The sequence below is a fragment of the Cynoglossus semilaevis genome, chromosome 15 (genome assembly GCF_000523025.1).
Source record: "Cynoglossus semilaevis isolate Cse_v1.0 chromosome 15, Cse_v1.0, whole genome shotgun sequence".
NCBI classification, from domain to species: Eukaryota; Metazoa; Chordata; class Actinopteri; order Pleuronectiformes; family Cynoglossidae; genus Cynoglossus; species Cynoglossus semilaevis.
The window spans coordinates 13734076-13761213 of record NC_024321.1 but is presented as its reverse complement, the minus strand read 5'-3'; the positions used below and the strand labels follow the sequence as shown (position 1 = coordinate 13761213).

The following is a 27138-nucleotide window of genomic DNA, read 5'->3' as shown; positions in this document are numbered from 1 at the left end:
GGACGGTGGTTAATGACTTTCTGACTCTTCTGAGTGCTTAGAGCTGTGTTAGGGAGAATCATTAGAAAAAATACAGAAACTAAGATGAAAGGGAAGGGGTGGGATGGGTGGAGGGGAGGTGAGGGTCATTAGTTCCATTAGTGACTACATTTCTGAACATTCTACTTTGTGTCCTTGTGCCTGGCCTCAGTGGCAAATTCTTGGCCAGGACCCTAGTGACTGCTTTTCTGAAATCCTAATCCAAATTTGTCCAGACACCGTCACTGGTGTCTTGGTACAGATTCAGTTTTGTTCCTAACTCCTACCAAACAAAGATGCAGACGACCTGAAGCATTCTTTTAACCTGTTAAAAAAGTTACTGCTTATGTACAGTGTAATACAATCATTTAGATATTACAATGTGCGACAAAGGACATTTCTGAGCAGTATTTGCATGACTTTTATCTCAAGGAAGGAAAAAAGAAAATACGTGATTAGCTCAACTACAAACTACTTTATGTTGTTGTTTCAAACAAAGTATAGAAGCTGCTGGGATAGATTAAAAAATTCAACATTCAAAAATGTCGAGAGCAAAACGGTCTAAACCAAAGATTCATTAATGCCGACGTAGCACGAATCATTTAGGTTTCGGATTCTCACAAATCATATGGTGTTGTTTACAGTCAGATACATGAACCAATCAGAGGCGCTGTTGTTATCCACGCATGCGCAGTACATCTGGACGTCTTGTACTTTCAAACATTAGCTGAAGAAGAAAAGCATCAACAGCTGAGGAGAGCTTTTACTGGACAGCTGATAGATGTAAGGTTCGTTTAAGTATTTATTTTTTAACATTAATTAATGTGTAATTAATATGCTTTGTTTTTTTTCGCATTTTTTCGAAGCTACGTCAAACGAAACAACTGGACACACACCCACACACACATACAAAAACATAATACGTTGCTTTTCATAACACACATTACAAGGCAGCTAATGGAGTTAGATCATCCGCCTTCTTAGATTTGGACTGAATTCTGTTCTGTTATTTTAACACATAAGGTCGGTGTTGAGGAGAGAGTGAGGAGGGGACAAACCTCGGTGGAGTCTCACATGAAAGCAGGCAGGAAGTCGTTGCTGATACACATGAACTTTGAGTTGTTTTCTTTTATGACTTGCACCTGAATGTTGACATTACAACTGTCCACTGTGTACAAACAAGGCCACCGTACGAGACTTAACATGTTGTTATGATAATATTATTCTGCTAAGTAACTCTCGATTAACCCTTACCAGGAAGAAAGGAATGCATTCTGGTTATGTTTTCACTCCTGTACCTTATCGTCGTTCTCAGGTTGAAATGACTGATCAGTTATTTGGTTTTCCCATTTGTGTGGATATATTTGCCAATTAAAATTAAAAATGTTGGCAACATGTTTGTAACTTCACAACTCTTCATATTACACACTAATTTCTACAAAGTGCTATTAAAAAAAACCCAAAACAAAACATAAACGTCAATGCAATGTCCCAATCCTAGATTAAAAAAAAGATTGAATATGAAGTAATCATCACAAAAATGCCTGTAAAACATCTTGACCCCTGACCTACACCTCAGTGACACAACAATCGCTGTAAAACATCATCAGATCTGGGAGAAAGAAAATGTAAGCTTGACCCCTGACCTACACCTCAGTGACGGCTGTGGATCTGCGGCTTTGTGATTCATATCTGATTTTGAGCTACAAGTCACATAGTTCATTTTCAGTGTCAAGCTTTGTTCTGCTTTTCATCTTTATCTTTGCTGGCGTGGCTCTCCCAACTCTGGGAAGTATTTGGTAAATGACGCACAAGGGGACAAAAGACAGTTGCATTTTTTGCCGGTAAATGTGTGCTAATGTTTATGAAATTTCAACACGCTCTAGTGTCATTGCAGGGGAATTAAAATATTTGTATGTAAAATAAGGGTTTAAACCAAGTTTCCGTTGGTCATTCTAGTTTGAGTTAACACTGTGAAGTGATTTAAAATAAAAATATAACGTATAAAATATACAGCGATAGCTCACAGCTGGGTGTTCACAAATGTTGCCTGCAATATGACACATGAAAACACATTTGTGAATTACAGTTTTATTACATTTTAAATATTGATAACACCATTGCATCCTGGGTTTTTTTTTTCAGAGCGACTCCAGTGTAAAGGATCCAACACCATGGCTTCTGCAGCCTCTGCTCCTCCAGCCACCAAAGGCAGCCTGAGGGAGGATCTGACGTGTGCCATTTGCTGTGACTTGTTCCACGAGCCGGTCATGTTGGCCTGCATGCATCACTTCTGTAAACCCTGCATCTCCAGGTACTGGAGAACAACACACGGGCCAGTGACCTGCCCACAGTGTCGCAGGGAGTTCAGCTGCAGGCAGTTTCAAACCAATTTCCTGGTGGCAGCTATGGTGGAGAAGGTCAGGGCCACCTCCTCACATACTTACATCAAAAACCTTGAGGTGAGTTCACTCCCTTCTCTCCCACAGGGATTCGCTGTTCATAATTTATTCATGACCTGGTCTGTTTGTGTTTTTAGATTTAATTATATGCCAAGGTTTTTCTTGCTGTAATATAATTCACGTTTTCTGTGTGTAGTTACTGTATGTGGGATGGAAATTAAACAGCAGGTGCTTTTGTGAAGCCTTGTAACAAATACTGACTCATGTCATATTTGTTATTCAATCAACCACAGTATTGTACATTGAAATAAATCATCTTATCATTTTTTTATTTTATTTTTAAAGAGAGGTTAATGTCACTGAAAATATTGTTAGCAAATCTGCAGCGTTAAACAGTAAAATACTTGTAGCACTGTCATAACTATCTGATAACAGGCCTCAGCTGAGGACCTTTGCACAAAGTCCAAAGGTGATAAAATCCGGATCTTGACGGTTCAATAATTAACACGATGATAAAAAAAAGGCCAAAACAAAAGTTAAAATTGATTTTAGGGCGAATATGTTTGAGACGTTTTCCTGGTTGCACACTCGCTGTTGCCTCCAGTGGATGTAATGAAAAGGTGGCTTTGTTGCCGACTCATTGTCACAAAACTATGTATTTAAATTTAAAAGGAACTGGATTTAAGTACCACAGAAACGGCCTGTGACCTCAGAGATTCTCTGCATATTCTGTGATGAAGAACATGTAGAGAAATAACAAATATATACAGATTTGTTTTGGTTTTTAAGTTAATTGTCTGAAACCCTCCAAACACAAACCCTGTTCTGCAGAAACAGCTGAGAGAGTCTTTGGACAACCAGCGCCTGAGGACCGAGGAGCACGTCAGTAGTATTCGCAGAGGAAAAGACACGATGGAAACAATAAAGGTATCCTGCTTTCGGGGAAAGGACGGTGCCACTTAACAGATAAGGATGCACAGGGCCCTCTAATGAATGTTTGCAGTATGTCAGCGGGCATATTGAGTAGTGTTTGCAAATGCGGTAAGTGACGGTGCCTGCTCTGATATGCAGGACATTATGGTCTCACGCCTGAGTGCATCGTGCCTGTCTTGGCCTTTGTCTAAGTTTAATGTCAGTGGAGGAAGTCTATCACTCCTGGACAATATTATTCTTGTATAATGTTTTCTTTTTTCACATAATTATGTTTACATTTAGAGAAAGTGTCGCTCCGTCTTACTACACATGTCGGTGTCGGTGTTGTTTAATGTTAAGTGTGGCGCCGCTGCTCAGTGTTTGTTTCTCCTTCTAAGTGGGCTCTTGAGTGGGAGTGGTCAGTGGGTCACTCTCAAATAACCCCTCACCCTCCACTCACACTCCTTCTCCTGCTCAGTGTAGGTTATTAGTGCAATAAAAAGCTTTATAATGACCTGAAATTATACACTGTGCCAGCGACTGTTCAGAGTCAAACATATATGAAAAACGCTCTAACGTTTAATGTTGTTTACGGCACAGTCCCTCTGCACTCCCTGTTATTCAGTTGTATTTGTTGTTACGACCCCTTAATGTGTTGGACCCTCCACGATCCATTTGAACTAAGTGGATTGTGTGTTGTGTGTGTGTGTGTGCGTGCGACTTGAGCAAGAGGATTTGGAGTTTTTAATCCTGCTTTTTACAGCACCGCTGTCTTTTACTGCAGCTCAATCATTTCTCCCCCTCAGAGACTTGGAGCAGATCTACAGGCTCGGGTCAAAGGTGAGTTCAGAGCCCTCCATCAGATACTGCACGACGAGGAGACGTGCATACTGGAACAACTGAGGAGGGAGCAGGAGGAGGAGCTGGAGAAGGTCCAGCGCCACCTGGAGGCCCTCAAACTGGCCATAAAGGAGCTGGGAGAGAACGTGACAGTGCTGCAGCAGGCGAGCGCCGTCACCGAGAGCATGGTGTTGGCAGAGGTGAATTCTAGATAAAAGTTTAGAAGAAAAAAAAAGTTTGCATGTCATATCTGGACTTGAATCAGTTTGAACAAGTTTTTAATGAGTTTTTCTTCATTTTCTTTTGCAGCTCCCTCAGCTCAGGTACGTGCTCATTTGGCTTAATCTCTTTTGGCGTTTTACACATGCAGTTGTGCAATTTTTACTTCGACTTGTGCCCTGATTTTTCTCCTCCTTTCCCCTACAGGCCGTGTGCCACGGTGAATGCTGCCCCCGAGTTTGATGCAAATGCTTTCAGCAGCAAATACATGGCACCTTTACAGTACATCACGTGGAGAAAGATGTTCCAGTCTCTGAAACCAGGTAACAAATAGGAAACAACATCTACATGCTCTTATATGTCCTTCTGTTCCAGAAGACAAATTGATCATTAATCACGATTAATCACGATTAACTCACAGTTATCAACAGCTATTCTGTGATTATCAGATTATATGCAGACATTCTTCCACTGTTGACATACAGTGTCTGTTATTGTCCAATGACTCGTGTCGTCCTCAAGGTCCTTCCCCACTATCATTTGATGTGGACACGGCGCATCCAAGCATCAAAGTCTCCAGTGATAAAACGGTGGCTGTGGAATGCGACACCATGACGAGGCACGTGGACAACGACAAGCGCTTCCTCCAGTGCGTCAACATTCTGGCTACGCAGGGCTTCCACTCTGGGCGGCACTACTGGGAGGTGGATGTGGGCTCCAAACCCAAATGGGATTTGGGCGTGGCCTCAGAGTCCATAGACAGGCACGCCAGGATCAAGCTGAGCCCAGAGACGGGCTTCTGGGCTCTGCGGCTCCGCAACCGGAACGAGTACTCCGTCTGCACCCAGCCCTGCACCAGGCTGCAGCTCGGCTCGTGCCCAGAGAGGATCGGAGTGTTCTTGGACTGCGAGGACAGGAGGGTGTCCTTCTACGACGCTGACGACATGAGTCTGCTCTACTCCTTTGCCAACGGGCCCCGGGGAAAGGTGTTCCCCTTCTTCAGCCCGTGCATCAGTGGCAACAGTCAGGAACCACAGCCCATCAAACTCCTCCACTACCCACCCGTCGCCCTGTCTGGTTAACAGTCAGTGTCGCTTTATGAAGATCCTGAAATTGTTATTTTCAGTATCACAACGTGATAATAGCTTAGCTCACTTGTTACTGGAGAAATTATTACAAATCTAGCATTTGCACATTCCTTCACCTCTGTCTCCCTGAGTAACTTAACCAGTGGTTCTCAAAGTGGGGGGCAGGGCACCTTAAGCGGGGCTCAGTCTACTGCTTTTCTGAAATTTTTTTTTTGTGGTTAATGGACCTGCTTTACTTTTACATTCAACAAAATAAAACGCCTTATTTCATTGATTGCTGCCTAATAGTTGTGAGCATTATAAAACATTGTAATCACATGTTCTTCAGTGGGACTGAATGTCATTAATTAATGGATGTAACCTAACACTAACGACTAATGAGCTTTCCTTGTATTTACACCGATGTAACTTCACTATACTGTCTGCTATCATTTTAACTGTAAATCTCTCATCAGTGTCTGAACTTCACCAGGAAGTGCACGTGACGGTTAAATGGTTCTGCACAGAAACATCAACTGTCAAGTGTTTTTAATGTCAACAGAAACAGCAACTGAAATGCTGAGGCTAACAAAATAAACCAATCACATCTTGTAAAAAAAACCATTCGTCTTTGATTCTTCTCAGCAGCTGTGACACCGCACTCTTACTCCACTGACCTCACTTGAAATAATCAAGGATGTTATTAAGCAAACATCAAAGCACTGGGAACGCTGCTCTCGTTGAGGATGAGTGACAGCGGAGGCGTGGCGACTGAGCCGCACCTGGACTAGAACTTTTGAACACTTGAACGAGTTCTGACAGTAGAACAGTGAAAATGGGCGCGCTCCGAGGTTATCTCCACAAACACACTACAGCACGCGTCCTGTTTCCTGCTGTCAGGTGAAAGGTCACGTAAACAGGGTGACACGGGCGATGGCTCTGAGCTGCTGGATGAGCCTCAGGGGCACAGTCAAGCCGGATGCTGTTGCCTCCTCTGCTGACTGCAACTGCACTGTAGGGGGAGCCGGACCGGGCTTTTCCTGTGCGGGGGGCGACCTGGGCATGGGTGCAGCCTTTATTGCACACTGGTCACTCACTTCCACTCATAAATGCTTACTACAAACAATTCAAGGTCAACACAGAGTGAGGCACGTGCTTCAGTGAAAAAAAATTGTTTGGCAATTTCCAAAACTTTCAAGGCTATTGCAGTGGTCACCAACTTGTCAGAAGGGCAGGATTCTTCTGGACAGGGGGCAGAGGGCCGGACACAAAATGAAAAAAAAATCACATTAATATTTGATGTTTTTTTTATCAATCTATCACTGCTATACATGGTGTAGCAATAACAGTTTTAATTTTTTTGTGACCTCTGTTATTTAATACTTGAAGTACTTAAATATGAATGGTATTAATTAGGTGATTTTCAGATAATTAATTCTTTTCATTAGTTTTTTTCTCGAGGTCTTAGGCACTAATCTAAAATCTTAAACGACTAAAATGCATTTTTGTCCACAGCGAATGCACTGATTAAAAAAAGAAAGAAAACACACATTTTTTATATGATTTGTTTTCGAAGTTTACACTTACAGTATTCAAACAAACACATTTTAAAATACCCAAGGAAGCTATACAATAAAAAAGACATTAAAAATTAAAGAACGAGAATACATTCATATTTCCAAGGTTGGATGGTGAGGTTCTCCAGAGCACGTTGACGATGACAGTGTTACACAAATACCAAGGAGGAGCCGGGTGAAAAACCTTGAATGTACACAGTGGGATTTGTAATAAATGTTTATAATACAATAAGTCCTTTATCTGCCACACAGTGGGAATTCACGGAAAATACAATCATCCTGTGTGAAGAAGGTGGTGTTGAACTCAGATGGTAAAAGTCAGGTAAATAGCAGAGAACGGTTTCGATCCGTCGACCTCTGGGTTATGGGCCCAGCACGCTTCCACTGCGCCACTCTGCTACGAGACAGAGACTACAGCGATATTTTAACAGCAAAAAAATAACGTTCACGTAGTACAATTTGTTTTTATCCCTCCTTGAAGGAAACATTCAGGAACGTCTTCCTCCTCGAGGCGGCCATGTTGGATCGTAGTGTTTTTACCTCAGCTCACAATACACGAAGAAAACAGTCCATTAGCTTCTCAGCTAATTATTTGGTGAATTATTTACACACTGCTGCTGCTGCTGTGTGGATTCCTCTTCTTGTCAGGCAACAAACATGACCTACATCTGACAAGTTCTGGCCGGTACAGTCAAAACAAATCCACAGACCCCTCCCCCAACAGCGAAAACCACTTTGCCACGGTGCCTTGTACTGCAATGGCCCATGGGTAAAAGAGTGAGCGGGCTACAAGTGTGCTACACATCCTTCCTACGATAGCACCAGTTGATCTGTAATGTGTTTCCTGACCCAAGGATGGGCCGGATAGAGTGCTGGCACTTCAAGGACGGGTCCTTGAGTCTCCAGTCGTCTGTCAGGAGCCAGCAGGATTAAAAACTCAAGGCTTTTTATCTGACCTCTGGGGCCATCACGCATGAGAGGGCAATTGTTTTCTTTTTAATACACTATTGTCTGCATGTCATTATGTGCATATTGTTGTTGTTATTATTATTATTTCCCAGGTCCTGCTGTGATGTTCTACCCTTGGCAGTAGTGGTGGGATGCTACTTTAAAAAGTTACACTAATTAATTGATCATGAACTATTACCTTTTTTAATCAAATGGAAATATTAAATTATTGTTGTAGCTAACGCTAGCTGTGCTGTCTGGGCCACGACTGTTGTAGCTAACGTTAGCTCGGGTGTCCTTATTAGGACAGTTGTACCACTGTTGTACCACCAATGCCACTAATTGCGTCCTGTGTATCTTCTTTGCTGGTGGCTAATGTATTTTGGGTGCATTACTGACACCTACAGGCTGGAGTTTGTGCATCAGTGTAGTGCAGTGCATTAGGGGATTGAAAATAGAACTATTAAATATATCATCTTTGCAGTAAATGTGAATGCAGTATTTTGTCTGTAATTAAGGAGTCAGAATTACTGCAGTAAAGTCCCGGCCCATATTCATAATGACATTTAATAACTCGTGACTAAAGTATCCACACCATTCCGTGTGTTTATTTCCTCTGGATACCAAAGATACTGCAGGGCTGAGACCAGAGGATCGTTTTACTTCTAAAGTACCAGTCCAATGACAGCACTGCGGTTTAGACTCAGAGAGCTGCTTAGCCATGAGAGACCCCGGGGCGGGACGGATATTTCCACAATAACACAGAATGGATGTCGTTGTTTCACCAAACTGCTGACGTTACTGAGAAGAACATCATAATTACAAATGAGGAAAATACTTTGTCTCATGTGTCTTTTTGACTGCCACAGTTTGACGGGCTCTCAGCACCTTTGAGGAACCAGTTAGAGGTCCACAGTCCACAGTCCACAGTCCACAGTCCACAGCCGGCCGGTGCTATTACTGTTCTAATGGCTTTCCATGTGGAGATACAGTAGGCTATTGATTGATTTCAGTGCTGGAAAAGCAGGGCTGTCTGCAAGTAATTACACTGGCCTGAATGGAAACGTGGGTTCTCCTGTGGTTACGTTCCTGGTCTGATCGTAGGACCAGGAAAAGCTGACATTAACCCTGTCTTTCCCCTGCAGGAGGTGCTGCAAACACAGTTGTAGTGTCTTAGCCTCAAAGTATAGTGGGCTTTCCCAAAGTGGGGAGTACCGCTCTGTCCATAGTGTAAACCCATCATCACCCCAAACCTGCTGGGATTAGCTGACCCTGAAACGGGGCTAAGATGAATGAAGAAAGAAATGAGGGGAAAAAAAAGTAACACAGTAACAGAAAACTAAGGCTGAATTTAATCCTTAATCAAATAATAATCATTCACACCAGAATCCAAACACATTATTCAAGGAAACCGGAAAACAAGCAAACAAAAAACCCCACAGTTAAATCATGACACATTGACTGGTCAACTAAAGACCACAGTGAGGGAGAGACACAGGGAACCATAGGTGTGACTGATGAGGCTGATTGTTAGAGGGGCAGGTGTGAGTGATGAGGCTGACGTAGGACTGGACACACATGTTAGTGCACGCTCCACCTTTATTTGTACTGCACCAGAGGTCTGCAAACTTCAACACCGGGGGCAGATACTTTCATTATTTTATCACTAAATAAACTTCACCCAGACTTTTATATGTGCAAAAGTCGATTGTTCAGCGTACGATGTTTTAGAACAACAACATGATGTTGTTTAGTTAGAAATGAGTTGAACATTTCAGTAAAACATTTACACTTGTATCAAAACATTCAAATAAGTTAGAATACATGGGTCGTGGGCTGGATTAAGAAGCCCAGTGGGCTGTATCTGACCCACGGGCTGTAATTCGTCCAGGTTTGTTCCAGATGGAGCCAACGTGTGGATCAGGAGCCACAGGTTGATCATCTCTGCGATGTATATTTAATAAATGAAACAATAAACCAGTGTGGATGCAACGTGACCTGGCTATATTGGTATAAAAGGCCATTTGTAACCACATGTGGCCCAAAGTATTTAGCCCACACTAAAACCCGCTGGTCCCATTCGGTCATGCTAACTGACTTTGTATGTCGGCGAGAGTCTGTGAGCGATCACCAAGTGTCCGCTCCCTGTATCCTCTTTTCATTTTTATGTGCACGGTACATGAGTTTTCAATTTTCTAAATCCCTCTCTGGAAAATAATGCATGGTTGACAGCGGCTCAGTGTGGGGCGCGTGTTGTGCTCTTAGTACAGGATTTTCAGTCACACGGCGAGGGCTCCCTAAAGACGATTGATGTGCACCCACAGGGGGCGAACAGCACTCGGACAAAGCTGCGATGATTCTCAATGACTCTCAGAGGCCGACACCCGAGGCGAGAGCACTCAGCCGACTGGACGCCTGGAAGAAAATGATGCTGCCAAGAACAAACTTTTCTGTGTCCAATTAATAGGAAACAACTTTAGCTACGGGCTTTAGTAGATAAATAAAATTATTAATTAAATATAAAATTCCTGTAATTTCCCTGTAGCCTTCTGTTTCTTTTGTTGTAATTAAAAAAAAATGATGCATGACACAATAAAAGTGAGAACATTTGTCTTTATTTTTTATTAAGAGCTAATAGTTTTTAATGCCTGGTTTTGGAATGACTTCGACAGGAAACTGTGTTACTGCTGTTCATCACAGTCCCATTTAGTGGAAAAATTTGAATAAATCACCGCAGGAAATATGGCAGGTTTTGGTCAGGGTAGTTTTGTTTGGCTTTTTTTTTTGAATTTTTTTTTGCAACTTAAAAGAGCCACCACTAACTCTAAAAGCGACCACATTGGAATCGCGAGCCACAGGTTGAATATCAGGTTGAGAACTTTTGCAAAAAAGAGAGAGAAAGTCCTCACAAGTATCACAACACCAGTTGAACACACAAACACACGCGCACACACACTCAGCTGGTTTTATGAAGTGGATGGACGGGTGTGCACGCTGCAGTCACGAGCACAGGAAAAGGAAATCATTGTAAATCCCATTCAGTGCATCCTTTTCCCAAAACGGGAAAAGCGGTTTTTTTTCTTACTCCCTTTTCCTTAGTTTTTCTACTCCGTCCTGCCTGTGCGAGTGTGACTGTGTGTGCGGTCCGTGTGTGTGTGTGTGTGAGTGAGTGTGTGTGAAGAGAGCACTGACCAACACACAGTCAGGCAGACAGATGGGCAGCGAGTGACTGGGATTCACCTGAGTTTGTTTCCCATCTGCGGACTGGACTTCCAGCTGACGCGCTCTTCTCCCGTGATCACTGACACTGTCATCATCATTTATTTTTTTAATTTTTATTATTAACAAAGTCACGAACCCTTTCTGCACGGCTGGACCGGAGACGTGGAGATGAAGACAGATCTGGCGTTTTTCTACCGGACGTGGATTGGACTAGTCTGCGCCTCAGGTGAGCAGACTCTGGTCGAAGTTGCAGCGCAAAAAAAAAAAAAAAAAACAAAAAAAAAAAACAACTAAAAACTTTTGGAAATCAAACTGGAGGTCGAGTGTTTGCACTGACCCGAGGTGAAGTGATTGATTAGCTGCTGCAGCCGTTGGCTTTACTGCAGTTGAAGTTTTATTCATGCGGAGCTGAGGGGTTTGTGAACTGATGCTGGATGGATTTCTCACCCACACTTGGAGAATTTTCAACTTTTCTAGAGGAAACTTTAGTAGAATCGGTTTTCATTGTTGTTCCACTGTCAATCTTTAATCCACTTTCATGGATTCTATTTCAGTTGTTTGTGAGAAATAGAACTTTAAATTGTTTTTAAAAAACCTAGTGGTTACCAAAGTAGGGGGCATGTCCCTTAATGGGTGACGCATTTGAAATATTTTCTCAAGTTTTTTTCGGAAAGTGACGAGATTGCACTGAATTGTTATTTTATTATTGTTGTTCAAGATGGACCTCATTATGAGTCGCAAGTTTTGTAATGAAATCACTGTCTTGTGGGGGAGTGGGGGGGGGGGGGACGGGGGGGGTTCTCCGCCTTGGTCCCTGTCTTTAAAACCACAAGTTTTTGGGAAGTTGTTCACCACAGGGAGCAGTGCTAATGCTGCGTCTGATAAAGATGCAGCTGTTGATGAATGATGTCTGACTCAAAGGGAGTGACTCAAAGAATGGATTTTCTTGCACTTAGTTTGGAGTGACTTCACTCTTCAGAGTGAGTCGGAGTCAGAGGGGGAGGAAAGGTGGCTGATCTGGGTGAGATTAGTGGAGGATGGAGGCGCAGATTCCTTCCGATCCATGAGAAGCGGCGTGTGTTTATGCACCCTTTTGTATAGTTTGTGTGACAGAGAGATATATAGTGTATATGGAGAGCGAGAGAGTGGGAGTGTGTGAGAGAGAGGGGGTGAAATTTAATAATATGTAATTACATCAGAATGTGATAAAAAGGAACAGAAACTGTTACTAAAAATAAATATTAATGTGAAATATGTCAGAAAATATTAAACTCAAACAAAACACGTAAAATCCTGAGCAGCGCTGATTCATTTGAATACTTTATGTCAGAAGACAGCTAGTATTTGCCCCAGATTAAGATCAAAGTTGGAGTAAAATCAAAACAGGCTAAAAAAACACAAACAACAAAGTATTCAAAAAGTAGGTTAAAAAGTAGCTTCAAATTAGTCCAAAGATAAGTAACAGTTTGCGCAAAAAGTAATCTCTGGAATAACACAGTATTAAAGAAAATTGCCCAAATATAATTAATACGCTAACTTATTGGGAGTAAAAAAAACAAAAACATTTTACTAATTGAGCAACATATTAACTTATTGGGAGTAAAAAAAAAAAAAACATTTTACTAATTGAGCAACATATCTGAGCAACTTTGTTTAGATTTTTTTCAATAAAAATCTAAACAAAATTAGCCAAAATGTTGTGAACAATAACAAAAAGTTGGTTTAGAAAGGTAGAAAAAAGTTAGCACAGATGCTACCACAATCAGATTATTAAAGTTCAAATGTCGGCCAAAGATAGTTACGACATTATCAAACGTCGTAACTATCTTCAGTTCTCAGAACTATCACCAAGTGTCGGAGCCTGGTACAAACGTTGTGTCAAAACGTTTTCACCGTCTCTCATCAGCAGACCTGTGGTCGAGAGTACGATGAACGGTGTGGGACTGGTCCACTGTGTTCAGCAGCTGTTCAGAAAGACCATGGGAACATGTTTAGGAGCTGCCTTCACCATATGGCTTGACTCGCATCGTACAGTGACTGCAGGACGGAGACAGTTGCAGCTCCGACTCTTGGCTAGATGATCAGAGGAACAGCTGCCCTGCTTTTTGTCTCACAGGCGTGTCGCCAGAGTGGAACCCTAAAAGCTGAGTCCCCTTCCATTTAGGCCCCGTGAAAATTGATATAAAGTACATTATGGCCTTCACCCCCCCATTCCCCTTCACATACACACACATGCACACACAGGATGGACTGACCCCTCCATACCTACACACACACACACACCTAGAACCAACTCCCTCAAAACAAAACAGACCGTCTCCCACATGCACTCTCACCCATGCTCTTTAAAACCTCATGCCCCCTCTCCTCCCCCTCCTCTCTCTCACACACATATACACAAACAAATAGAGACATCAGCCCTCCACCCTCTCAGCCCTCCACCCTCTCAGCCCCCCCTGCTGAAAGGCACGGCCCCGTTGACATCTTTAACGTGTCACTTTTCATGTACATACATTTATCCTATTTTGAAAATGTTCTTTACTTGTACTCTTCCAATTTGAGTAACTGTAGCTGCGCCTCTGTGCGCCCATTTACAGTACTGTCGACCGAGATACGACCGAGATACGACTAAGAATGGATCAGCCGAGAGAATTTGATTCTTTTTTTTATTAGAACCACTCTCAACAGATTCCTGTTCCCCCACAGTGCGCTTTCGGAGCAGCTAATAAGCGTCGCAGCGTTCTGTCACCACCCAAGGCTGATGTGTTATTTGGGGTTTTATATGGTGAAAGACTTATTTGCCCTGTTGATTTAACCACACAGAGCCCCCTCTTACCTTTCTCAAATGATGCTGAAAACACTGAGTAATACCCCGGAGGCAGGAGGAACGGCCAGCTCCGTATCACAGACTCACATTTTTCAATTACAGGCTCAGGTTTCGTACCACCCAGAGTTAAGGTGAAAAGGAAAACGTGAAAAGGTGAGCACAACGAGCGTTTCTGTCTGTGGGTTACGTTAATGACCTTTTTTGTTTATCATTTGTCTGGTTGTCATATAAGCTGTCATATATCAGACAAGCACTAGTATTTACCTTAGATTCAGAGAAAAAAATGTCAGACAGTAGTACTTAAAAGTTTACCAAAGGAAAATCAGCTTCACCAAAAAGAGCTTAGCCAAATAAGCCGAAAGTCAATTAGGCTGTAGCTGGAAAAATATCTGAAAGGCTGTTTAAAGCTACCAATAAAGTACCAAAAAGGTAAAGAAAAAATGACACCACAATATTAAGATAACCCATAAAAAATTGCCAAAATGTGCCTGATGCGAAAGCATAAATTGACAGTTTTAAGAACCAATTAGCTAGGCTAAGCTAATCCTGCCAAACCGCTCACTTCAGTTCTTTTTCCTTAGGCTTTATTAGCAGCTCATCTTCCTCTTGTGTTGCATTACTGCCACCTAGTGTGCCTGTTTTTCCCTTAGTGATTTTCTCTCTAAAATGATTTCTAATTTTCTCTGACAAACTTATCGCCATGTAATCCCTAGGGGGAATAAATGCTTGTAATTTTGTGACTTTTTCTTGTTATTGATACAGACGTCACATTTAATGACGCGTCCATAGACGAATAGATGCACCAGCCTCATTTGTATGTGAGTGTGGCGGCCGTGGCTGAAGAAAGGCTGCGGCAAAATCCATTTATAATGAGTTTTGACTTTTTTACAAATCTTTTGCCTTTTAAAGGTCACAACGGTAAAGACTTCGTAGATCAAACTTCTCGATCTCTTTTTTAAAACAGTAACTAATTCATACAGTTCCTTCAAAACAACAAAAAAATAAAACCAAATAAAAAATGAAATGTTCTCAGGGGAGACATTAATATAACATGGTGACAGATATGGTTTTTAGTATCATCAGATGAAGAGGCGTGGAGTCGTGGACCTTGCAGCCCAGCAGTGACCGTCCTCAGTGGAGTTCGAGTCCAACTAAGACCTGTTTTCTTTCTGTCCTCAGTGTGGTTGAGGTTGGTTGAAAATCAGTTATTTTGGAGATGTAAAGGCTTTGAAAACATTCCCACAATCCCAGTCTTGATGATCTTTGGCTTGCTCTGTGTCCTGGGTACATGTTGATGTTGCTTTTAGCCCTGTGTTTTCTGTACGCATACCTCCGCTTGATCAAATCATCCCAGAAATCTGAGCGTGAACTTCGGGGTATTATTCTTGTCGTCCACTTGTAGCCGTTGAGTTGTTTTAGCCAACAGTATCTCTCTGTTCTCATGATTTCACCTCAGGGCTCTGAGGAGCAGACCCTCGGTGTCCGTCCCCGAGTATCTGCTTCTATCAGCTGGAGAGGAGCTCGGATGAGAGAGACGTGCTCTGTGGGAAGCTCTCTCTCTCTCTCCGCAGCTGCAGCCAAATAAATATGTAGTCCGCGGCGTCACTCATCACTGACATGGAGCGGTCGGGCCCTGTAGGCATTTGGACGTCTGGTCACTCACTTTCTCATCGTGCTGTAAAAACCCAGCCCCCAAATATGAAGAGACGAGTGATAAGCTCCTTCAACACTCACAGAGGACGTCCAGGCTGGTGTTAGTGAGTAGATGAAAACCATCTGTGGTGAACTCGGGCTCCGACCACCTACGTGTTCCCTGTGCCCACGGATCTGCCCTAGTTTGTTTTGTTACATGGGCTACATGGGGACATGGTGGGCACTTGGTCTGAAGACGGCGGCCAGTCCAAACTGGGTGCCGTTTGAAGAAAGCTCAGCGGGATTTCACAGACAAACCCAAAGAGGGGTTACACTTTTCTACAACTGCAAATGAAACACAGCTTGGCATGACTCTTCAAATGGAACCTTCTGTTAGTCAGTGCATGTGTTCAGTAGACAGGGTCTGTGTGTGAGTTCGTTAGCTGCAGGTGGTTTCAATGAAAATGATGGAAAGTCACTTTTTCTTATAGGTAAAGGTGAACTTGAATTACCGAGGTGAAAGCCAACCATACTTTCCTCGGTACTAATGAATATTAGCTCCATGGAACAATCAAACACATCAGAATGCCACGACATGGTTGGCACTTGGTCCGAAGAGGGCGGCCAGTCCAAACTGGGTGCCGTTTGAAGAAAGCTCAGCGGGATTTCACAGACAAACCCAAAGTGGGGTTACACTACAGCTGCAAATGAAATACAGCTTGGCATGACTCTTCAAATGGAACCTTCTGTTAGTCAGTGCATGTGTTCAGTAGATAGGGTCTGTGTGTGAGTTCATTAGCTGCAGGTGGTTTCAGGCATCTCCCACCTTTCTTTCTGTGGTTCACCTGGTGACTCAGCAATTAGGAGAATAAAACATGACTTGTCTTGCCATCAATGATTGACAGATGGATCTTTGTAATGATGACATTCACCGCTGTCACAACAGTCACTGACAGTTATGAGTCTGTGACATTTCCTGTCTCTGAGCTGTTATTTGAAGATTCTGCTGTCAATCATGACCCGTTAATTTATCCTTCATTTACTTTCCCTCTCTTTCTTTTCATGCAATCATACATAATAAATGCCCTGTATTAAAGAAGAAGACCTGGAACCAAGGATTGAAAATGAATGGGTTTTCTGAAAATAAAATAAAATAATATAAAGAAAGAAATAAAGAAAAGCTCCCCTGACCCTAACCCTGTCAAAAACAGTCAGAACTTAGCAAGAAGCTGGTGTAAAGTTAGTCAAAAGTCTGAGGATCACAAAAAACAGATTAAATTTAATCTTAAATTGTTAAAAACTGTTTTAAGATAGCCAAAGTGTCTGAAATTAGCCATTAAACATTTGGTCCTTCCCTAAAAACAAGTCAGCTAAAAACATATGGTAAGTTAGCCAAAACCAGTCTGAAATTAGCCAAAAAACATTTTGTACTTAGCCAAAAACAAGTGTGAAGTTAGCCAATAAATATTTGGTCCTTTGTTAAAAACAAGTATGAAGTTAGCCAAAAACATGTGTTGAGTTAGCCGAGGCCAGTCTGAAATTAGCAAAAACAACCCCAAAACAATTTTGTACTTAGCCAAAAACATGTGGTACGTTAGCCAAAGCCAGTGTGACTTCACCAAATAAACATTTGGTCCTTTGCTAAAAACAAGCATAAAGCTAGCCAAAAAAATATGGTAAGTTAGCCAAAACCAGTGTCAAATGATTCAAGATCTTGTCTTGTCTAGAGCCCAAGCGTAAAGTAGACACAAGTTTCCTAAAACCACATTCTGTGAGCAAAAAGTTCAAAAATCATCATATGCAGCCACTCACTGTTGAATCTCTTCTTGCCATATTTACAGAAAGTCCTGCTGTGTTAGCGCGTCAGCCGTGCTCTCTCACGTCATTCGGGATAAATTTCATTTCATAAAGAGACAACCCCCTCCCTGCCCCCCTCGCCCCCCAAAAAAACCCTTGCACAAAGCCAAGTCTGACATGTAGGGCAGGGTGGATTTGACAACATCGCCGCCGCAGCCAATAACCTTTCACCAATTCAATAGTGCCGTGAGCAGAGCAGTTCTTGTCGGAACAGCGTTGTAACGTCATGCTACATTTGAACAGTATAATCTCTCTCAGAGGCTTTACTCTGCTGAGAAAATGTCAGGTAAAATAAAAAGCAGGCCACGTCAGTGAACGCACCGCTGTATGGTCTCAGGGTCGAAGTAAAAAAAAAACAGACACATGAGTGAGAAAAGTGTAGCTTCATTCAACACAGATGTAGAAGTCGGGTGAGTTAGGAAGACTGAGCGATCACACCTGCTGCAGTCGGAGAACCGTCTCCGCTCCGCTCACTTTTAGGAGATGACTCACATTAGGTCGTAAGTAAAATGGCGGCTCCTGCAGACTCAAACATTACGATGCAGAGTCGGTCCAACCCATCGATCTCATGCGCTTTTTCTGTTCCATTATATTTCCGTCACCCTTGGACAAGGTGACGGTCTCACTGCGGTCAACACGGCGTAAAAAACAGACAGGAATTAATTTAAGTCATGCTTTGACGACTAAGTACTTGAGCTCCGACCTTCAGGTCAGTGTTGGTCATAAATGAGTTCAACATAAAAGTATATCGTTTCTGGCATACAGAATACTTTTGTAGAAGCCAGCCTGTAATTTAAAAAAAAAGTAATTTATCTTCAGTAAAAAATTAAACTCATGCTTTCATTTCCAAAAACTCCAGAATTTTCTTTACCTCCCTAACTCCAGGACTTGGCAGGTCTTGGTTTTGAGTTTGGATATTGAATTAGCAGATTTAGACACCGATGTTTTTCTTTTCTTTCTTTTTTTTTAAGTCATGCAGCTGTAATGACCTGTGTCCAAGTGTTTTTCTTTTCTTTCTTTTTTTCATGCAGCTGTAATGACCTGTGTCCAAGCAGCTGTCTCAGCCACTGAAAACATTAAAATAGTCTTCACTGCTCACTGGAGAGAAATTACACTGTGGCGTCTGCTGCCTTTATTGGATGATGTCTCTACACTTGTTGCAAACACGGAAACTGGATCCTGGGACATGAAGGCTGTTAGGAGGACATTACCGCACGGCCCAGACTTTGTGTTGCTTAGAAACAAGCATCATTAAGGCACTTAGGTGGAGAGCCACAGTCTGTATTTGGTTCCAAATGCTGCTCAACTCTCCGGCAGCTGCGTGTTACGACTCCATTCATATGTCCTAGCTCGCCTGCGGAGGTCGCTTCAGGTTCATGGGAAAGAAGCCAAAGACGGAGCCCAAGGAAATCGCCAACTTCCCTCCTAGAGGCATTCAGCATCATATTTGTTGACCTGGCGCTCCATACTCTGACCTTGTGTTCCACAGCAGCTACCTCAGTGAGTTAGCTCCACTGAACATCTGACAGAAGAGCACAGACTGTTTATGACTCAAATCAAAAGAGGAAATCAAGTGAGAAGCACTTGCAGTTTTTCAGCCTCGTTAAAAGTTTCAGGGCCAGTTTTTTTGGGCCATTAAAAAACAGCAAGGGTGAGTCATAAAGTTCTGAGATTAATTTGAGATTATGATCTCCAGCTTTAGGTGAAGATATGCTGAGTTTCCTAATCCACAAATATGGAGAATTGGCCGATAATAATTGAGAAACAGTGTTTTAACCCATCACCTTGGTGAGATTGGTTGATATTGGAATCAGAAATGAAGTGTTTGGACAATATCAGCATATCAGATATAGGCAAAAAGTTATAAAAATATCAGACATCCCTACTTTTTTCTTCTTGTTGTTTCTTTTATGGATGTACAAAGGCATGGAAACCATGGGGGGCAGTGTTGTCCATGGTCTGTTCGGTAACTGAAATTATTAGAATTAGAGGATACGTGTTTTCATTAATAAAAGACTGGACCTTTCTGGTCAGAGGAAGCCATTTCTCAGTTATGAAAATTATGACACGGCAGAAAAACAAGGTTCAGCACGGAGGAAACGCTGGGCCTGTCCTGTGTGCCCGTGAGGCAGGTACAGGAAGATTCAGTCAGGGACAGGGGTTTACAACATAGGAAGCAGGGCCCAGATGGCTCATGGTCGCATCCTTGATTTTGCACCCCTCCACTGACAGGAAGTTGGAAAGCTCAACTCCTCCACCAGTGGAGAGGACAGCAATGTCAAAGTCCTTTAGTCGTAACAATGAAATCAAAAGCCAGTCAGTGTGTCGCCCGGGTTTGGCCTGGCCTTGTGTCGAGATGACAGAGGATGTGAAGCTGAAAGAGGGAGAGAGAGAGAGAAGGAGGGGGAGAGAGAGAGTGACAGTACATTACAGCCAGAGACTGTTGAAGTTTACATTCAGAAAGGCAGGTCTGCTCCGTGACCTTCATGACCTCCAGTCCCAGGCCGGACATACATCATCTTTCTATTTCAGACTTGTGCAGAGTGTCGGCCGCGGCCCTTCTTCAGCTACAGTGTCACCACTTTGACCATGTGAGTCAAACGCCTCCCACTCGTCGCTCTCTGCACCTTTAATGTTGGAGGAAAATATGGTTCATTTCCACTCGGTACATTTTCATTCCCCTTGAGAGCCTCGGCTGAAGGAGCGTCACGGCCGTACGTATGGGAATATTCTTAAGGCTTTTCACACAACCATACAGCCCGAGTTCCTAATTACTTTATATTTGTGAATGACTCCCATTTTGCATCTCCTGCTCCAAAAAAAAAAAAACCCAGCAGCCTTATTTATTTACCCAGAGTTCCTCGTTTTCCTGTTCCTGTCACATACGCGCTCGCTCTCTGAGGAGCCGGGAAACACTGGGCGCAACATCTTCTTGGCTGTCCACGAAAATAGGAAGGAGATGTGTCAACAAGATAAAGAAAACAGGATATTTGCTGGCAATAAAAAAATTATTGCGCTGCCTTCCACATAAAGCATGAATGAGCTCCTCCTCACAGGGAGCACGAACGTCTCCCGCACCGTCAATGCCGCTGCGCTCTTCCCAGCATTCCTTTGTATCTGTCTGCCTCTCAGTGGAGCTTTGCATTTTTAAAAGGCTTATGGCAGACAGGCTCCTTCCCCAGTGTGTGTCCTCCATCGCAGGAAGGGAAGTTGAGCTTTAATATCCACGTTACAAAGCCAGCTGTGTGAGACAGCTTAGCCTCCTCAGCTTATCCACGACATTATGCGAGATGCAGACGAAATGCAAAAAGTGCTTGGAAAGTGTATGCTAACAGCGGTTTCTTGTCTTAGAAGACAAATGTCCACTGTGTACGACCACTCTGCACGTAGAGAAAACCTACCGCTACTTCACGAGTGAAAATAATCTGTTAAAATTATTCAATTGTTGTCCTTTTTTTTCTTGTAAAATGTCCTTGTAAAATGACCGACACATTTTTTCAATATACAATTTTCACATTCTGGATTTGTTAGATGCTGGATGTTTATAAAAATGAAAATGACATAATTGACAAACTGGTCACAGAGCAGTTTCTAAACTCAACAGATGGTCAGTCATTTTGTATTATTTTTGGGCGCTTAATTTGTCCAGACTAAATCATAATTTGCATAAAGCCCTTTATAATATTGTTTGTAAAATGGCATTTTATGCATTTCCTCATTTGGTTAAACTGAATTCATTTGACTTTTAGAGAAAGCTTTTATTTAAATACCTTAGGGAGTGTGTGCGAAATTGATTGTTTTAAAATAAAGTGCAGGGAGTAAAGAAAAAAACAATTTCGATCAATATCTGTTTTTTTATCCTTTTTATAATTAAAGTCCGCGAAATGGATTGTTTTTTTTTATCCTTTTTATAATTAAAGTCTGGAGTTTTCATTTTCAGGCCTTTGTGGGAGGTTTGCCTTATTTTACAGACAGTACAGACAGGAAATTTGAGGGGAGAGAGAGCGAGACAGACTGGAGAATTCTCTGGCTGGAAGTCAACAGCGAATGTCATAGTTGCCTGTTCTGTTCTTTGTACATGTACATCTATGGATGTTTAGGTCCAGAAAGAAAAAGTATCAACGTCAGATTCACTCCTGCAAACATTCTGCAGGAGCATGAGAAATACGTGTTTTCTCCTGTTATCATTTTCACATTTCCCGCATATTTGATGGTAATAAATTGTTGGCAGAATTCTCCAGAGCAGCAGCCCTCATCCTCCCATGTATTCTGACCCCGTGAACCTGAGCGTAGCGCTCCTGAAGATGGTCCTCGGGCATGCTGCTCTCATGTTTCCATTGATAAGTAGGCAGTCACTTATCTTCCCACTGTCAATCAGGCATGTGGTGCCGTCACATCAAAGCTGAGCCTGAGACACGCTGAGGTAACGGACACAAATGTCCTTAAAAAAAAAGAAGAAAACGAAATCCTCGCTCCTGACACTTGGCTCCATCTATACGTACATCTGGCACTTCCATCATGACACAGGCATGCAGCTCACACAAGGCAGAAGGAGCAGCTGTGAGAGGCCATATGTCTGATGTAGTCATGTCATTTACATCACATGGTTTGAGGACGTCAACCCAACCTTCTCCGCCGCATTTACTCATTCTGTCTGATGTCGCCGTTGCTTCTCACTGGGCCTGAAAATTACTTTTTTTGTGGTTTACCCCAGCTGGTCATTTGTTTGTTGGTGTTGGATCAACAAATGGAGTTTCATAACAAAATAAAAATCACACTGTCACATTGAACGGATCAGAACCACGGGTGTCGAAGACTGAGGGTTTGTGTTGTTGATGAAGTGGAATGATGCTCTGAGTTTGTGTTATTCATCTCTCAGAACTCTTCCAGCAGACATCATCTATTTAGACGTGCATTGTGGGTGATGTGTTGATAATAAGTGGTTGTCGATGGATGTGTCTACTAAGTATTTTCTGACATGGTTATAGAGTGGCATGAAGGCACTCATGTAAAAAAAAAAAAGAAAAAACATTTTTAAAACCGGATTTTTTAAAAACTCTCTGCCTTAAACCACCTGACAGTGCAAATGTGAACAGGAGCAGTGAGCTGAAAAATATCTGAACTTGGTTCCTTACTTTTCCCATGCATTCCAGCTGCTGGTGTGGAGATAAGCAGCAGCTCAGGGAGAAAACTTCAGCCAATAAAATGAGTGAAGAGATAAAACAAAGTTGTTTCTTTTCCATGATGATTTATTCTCCTGTTTACACAGGCATAAAGACACACATGTCAGGACATAAAAAGCTGAATTAACAGCCCCTGGCAATAACACATTAATCATGTTGATACACTTTATGTCCACTAGGGCCTAAAATAACTCCGCAGTCATTTCATAAATGTACATCTGATGTTTTCTGACATTTTACTTTCTGGAATATTTACACTCCTCGTACCAGTACCCATTGTTACTCATGTCGTCTGACCTTCCACTGCCATCAGTCAAAAAGTTCTAAGACAGTGGTTATGACTATTTAAATACTGCACTCTATCACTGTTGCAGAGATGAGGTGTGTGCACAGAGCAGGCGGTATGACTCTGCTTATCGTCAATGGTGAAGTCAAGCCGTATAATTTCAAATAAAGGTGCATTCATTTTTTTTTTCAATGAATACCTTATTGTGTTACTTCTAACCACTCTGCTGGTTGGTACAATATGTAATAAATAATATAAATAAATTAGGGCTGTCAAACAATTACAATTTGTGATCTGATTGAAAATGACTAATCATGATCATTAATAATTAATCATGATTAATTGAGAATGATTTAGCATTGTTTCCATCTTGTTTTATTTATTTCTTCATTACAGGTGCATGTTGCTCAGATCCCGACCTTGTGACTTTTTGCCATGAACTTTGTATTCCCTTGTGCGTCTGCACCAATTTCCTTCCCTTGTCCTGTTTCCTGTCTCTCCGATTGTCTGCCTTCACCCTGATGTTTTCTACCTGAGTTCGATTATCTCTGCCTGCTGTTCCAGTCGGCGCTCTGTGTTTCTTCATCCTCCACTTTTGTTCCCTGTGCAGAATTTGAGAAAAGATTTTGGAATTTATTATACACACTTTCTACCTTACTTTACTGGTGGTGGAAATGGAGATGGGTGTTCTAAAGAAAGGCTGAAAAACAAGGTTGGAAGTAGGGTGAGATCTTCAGGGCGACCTGAAACTACTGAATAAATAAAGCAGGAAAGGTTCAAGAAATAAATCAATAAACCAATCAATAATTTAAGGCATCAGCAGCCGTATGTCCTGCCAGACATCTGTTATTGTCTAATTTCAGGACCTTAGGTTTTGACCCAAGTGCTTCACATCAATTAGTCATATGACCTACAGTACTGTCCAGGTCCTGACCCAGAGTCTGCAGCAGCAGCAGCTCACATCCCTGCAGAGGGACTGAAGCTCGTAGCTGTAAGTAGACGTCGTTCTTTTTTCGCTGCTAAATGTGTTGTAAGATAAATGGGGTGACGGACTGATAAGAGTCGCAACAATCTGTCATGAATCACAGCAGGAAAGGTCACAGCAGGGAAATGTGTTTATTATCATGACAAGATACTGTTGGTTATCGGCTGTTGATGTAAATGCTTGGACTTGTTTGTTTTTCCTCGGCGGCGGCTTCACGGAGCTCCTCATCTTCATCTGAGCCTGTGACACTAATGATATTTGACAGGATGTAAACAGTTACTAATCCTCCGTACCTCCATATGTGGTCTCTCACAGTTGACTTAAATCAGTTAAGTATCTGACAGACTGCGGTACCTCCATATGTGGTCTCTCACAGTTTGGAAACTGGTTGAAATATACAGTGAAGGACAAAACCATAAGGAAGACACTGGTTAGCTAGGTTAGCTAGTCAAGGTTATCTAGTCAAATACTGGTGGTCAGCCTTAAATCACTGGACTTGGGTGTGGGTGATCTGGTTCATTTGGGTCACTTATTGGCGATAATGCAAAAAAGGAATTGAAGACAGGAAAAAAAACTTTTATTTTCAAAAGAAAAAGTATATTTTCTGAAAAAAAAAAGAAAAATCAGGAAATTCCTGTTCTCTGTGATATCTGTGATTCTTCGATCTCTGTGTACGGTGCAGCGATCTCCTGCCATCAGTCCATGTTGGCAGACGTCAGGTGGCAGGTGTAGCTCGCGGCCATGTGTAACCCAGCACATATTAAGTCATAACTGTGAAGCGCCTCCTCCAGTTGGAACCAGACATGCACGTCGGATGACTGACGATGTCGAGATTCTAGACAAATTGTGTGCCACACATTAGCTCCGAACCCTGCCGGCAGATAGACCGTGTCAAGACAGCAGTTTTTTCTTTGTGGTTGATACTTCTCTCCAAAGGTTTTCTGCTCAGAAACTCACATCTAAAAGTCTCCTGTTCGAGGGCAAGCTTGTCAGTTTTGACATTTAAGAAAGAATTACAATCCCTCCACAGATAGTAAAGGAAGGATCCATTATTGACTCAGCTGCAGTCGACGTTCACCTTGTACGCCTGCATAAATCATCTGCATATAGTAGAGATGAAAGACTTCGTGCTTTTGCTGAAAATTCAACTTCATTCCCTCATGTTTTTCAGTGTTTTTGTTGCCATCGCCATCTCAAATCTCCTAAACTCGCATGACAATGTGCAACTATTTACAGCTAACGGATAAAATATATCATTATCAGTTTTATAACAGTGGGGTGTATATTGCCAAGAATCCTGTGATACAAAACGTATCATGATACAAGGGGCAACGATATATTGAGATATACTGCAATACTTTAGACGAACCCATTTATTGAGGTGTTTTTTTTAAAGCAATTTAATTGTAGAACATTTATTGAGGTGTTTTTTTTTAAAGCAATTTAATTGTAGAAAAACTGTCAAATATTTTGATTTACACTCACTGCAGAACAGAGTTTTAATTTCACCGACGCACCTCAAGCTTAAAATATCAGCTCACTGTGCAGGACAAGTTTGTGGGTTAGGTTTCAACCTCAGGTGAGACACCTGTCTACCACCTGTCCAATCAGTAAGCTTGTCCTCCACTGACAGGCCTACTGACACTGTTGTCAAATGCATCACCAGGGACTGTAGACTGATTGTTAAGGTTGACGGCAGCTCAGGACACATTCACCAGGCCTCAGCAGTGTTCACACTAACATCCACCAGGCTGAGTTACACTTTTACATATTTTTCTCGACAATTTACCTTATTTATTATTCAGAAAGACTTCTACATGTGAGGCACTATATTTACCCTGTTAATATTTATATTCCCGAGGTCTGTGATGGTTAAAGAAGAATATTCATTTCATTTCTTATTGATCGAAGTTAAAATTGAAGGAGATGAAGCCTTTCTCAACACGCGTGAAGAAAAACTGTTTTTTCCCAAGACGGTGAATGACATGTGAGCGGCGCTGACAGGAAAATAACTCTGGTGTTGGTGTTGAACCCACAGGCTGTTTGTGTTTCCTGCTCTCACACCATTACAGGTGCGAGACAGAGTGGTTTGCTGTGATGTCCGCCTCTGGAGAGATGGTGGGAGTGAAACTGGCGACAGGTTCACGTCTAAACTGAGACAATATGTCGGCGGAAACAGCGGTCCTCATCTCAGGAAGGGTTTCAGAGCTGTGAAGGATTAGGGAAGGACTGTTGGGTTTCTTTGTTTTCTAATTGTATATTACACTCCCACTGCGCACTGACAATGTGCAAAACTTTTAGGTAGGTTTAAATAGAATTTTACCAGGGATCAAAGCAGGGATTTTGTTGTTGTAAGGCAGGTGTAATAACCGCTTTTACGCCATGTAGTGACCACTGAATACCTGTTTGATACCACAAGAATGTTGTGTCGATGTCAAGTTTGGGAGATGCTTATGTTGCTTTGTACTTGTGAGGGTATTTTGAGGTAGCCTGAGAGAAAAAAAATCTCGAACAAAGACTAGTACTGATCCCCAACCCCAAGCTTGTACTGTGGACCGTTCGTGTCACCCCGTTTGTTTAAAGGATCCTTACAGGGTTGTTAAGGATTGGTACTATATTATTTTCAAAATAAAATATCTTTAAGACTTGATTAACCAGATTAACTGGATTCTCTGCAGCCATGTACCATTTCACCCACGAACCGGTACCGGTCCACTGACCAGAGGTTGGGGACCCCTGCTTTAACATAGCTAGAACGAGTATTCTGTAACATCAGATGTACAGTATATGTTGAAGACATGTGTAGCATATTAAAAAGTCCCAGACGTCAGGAAGTCTCCAAGCATGAAGAGCAGAGGATTTGCAGGAGCCGTTTATTTTGCATCAGTTTTTTTTTTTTGTCTAGATGTGTCTCCTCTCTTTCCCAAAAGTTTCTGCTACTTACTTTATCTTACGAACAAGTGAGAATGAGTCACAATTTAACTGTGGGACATTTAATAAGACGTAAGACTCAATAAAGGTCCAATAGAAACGACGTACGGCGGTCGGCCCTGACAGTGAAGCTGAATTATTCAGAGCATGACTTTTCAGATGCATACCATCATCAGCAGTCGTATTAAATTTAAGGCAGTTATTAGAGGATGTGCCAGAGCATTCAGAGAGC

At 42.1% G+C, this 27138-nt stretch overlaps 2 protein-coding genes across 4 annotated transcripts in view; both read left to right on the top strand.

The window, feature by feature from the left end:
• The first annotated feature begins 652 nt into the window (after positions 1–652).
• trim105 (tripartite motif containing 105) lies at positions 653–6079 on the top strand. 3 transcript variants are annotated; one of them, XM_017039611.2, is made up of 7 exons: positions 653–806; positions 2164–2480; positions 3252–3347; positions 4139–4372; positions 4482–4495; positions 4599–4714; positions 4914–6079. In XM_017039611.2, exons 2-7 carry the CDS (start codon positions 2193–2195, stop codon positions 5471–5473), a joined length of 1308 nt encoding a protein of 435 aa, XP_016895100.1. In that variant the 5' UTR covers positions 653–806; positions 2164–2192; the 3' UTR covers positions 5474–6079. The 3 variants fall into 3 exon arrangements, with proteins under 3 accessions (XP_016895100.1, XP_008325471.1, XP_024919027.1); XM_008327249.3 differs by having other exon boundaries at positions 675–801; XM_025063259.1 differs by lacking the exon at positions 653–806 and adding an exon at positions 1078–1102.
• Positions 6080–10845: 4766 nt separating this feature from the next.
• Positions 10846–27138, top strand: part of flt4 (fms related receptor tyrosine kinase 4) — a 46502-nt gene continuing 30209 nt past the window's right edge. The window contains exon 1 of the mRNA XM_017039542.2: positions 10846–11431. Coding sequence (XP_016895031.1) covers positions 11374–11431 — 58 coding nt within the window. The 5' untranslated portion in view covers positions 10846–11373. The remainder of the gene's footprint in view (positions 11432–27138) is intronic.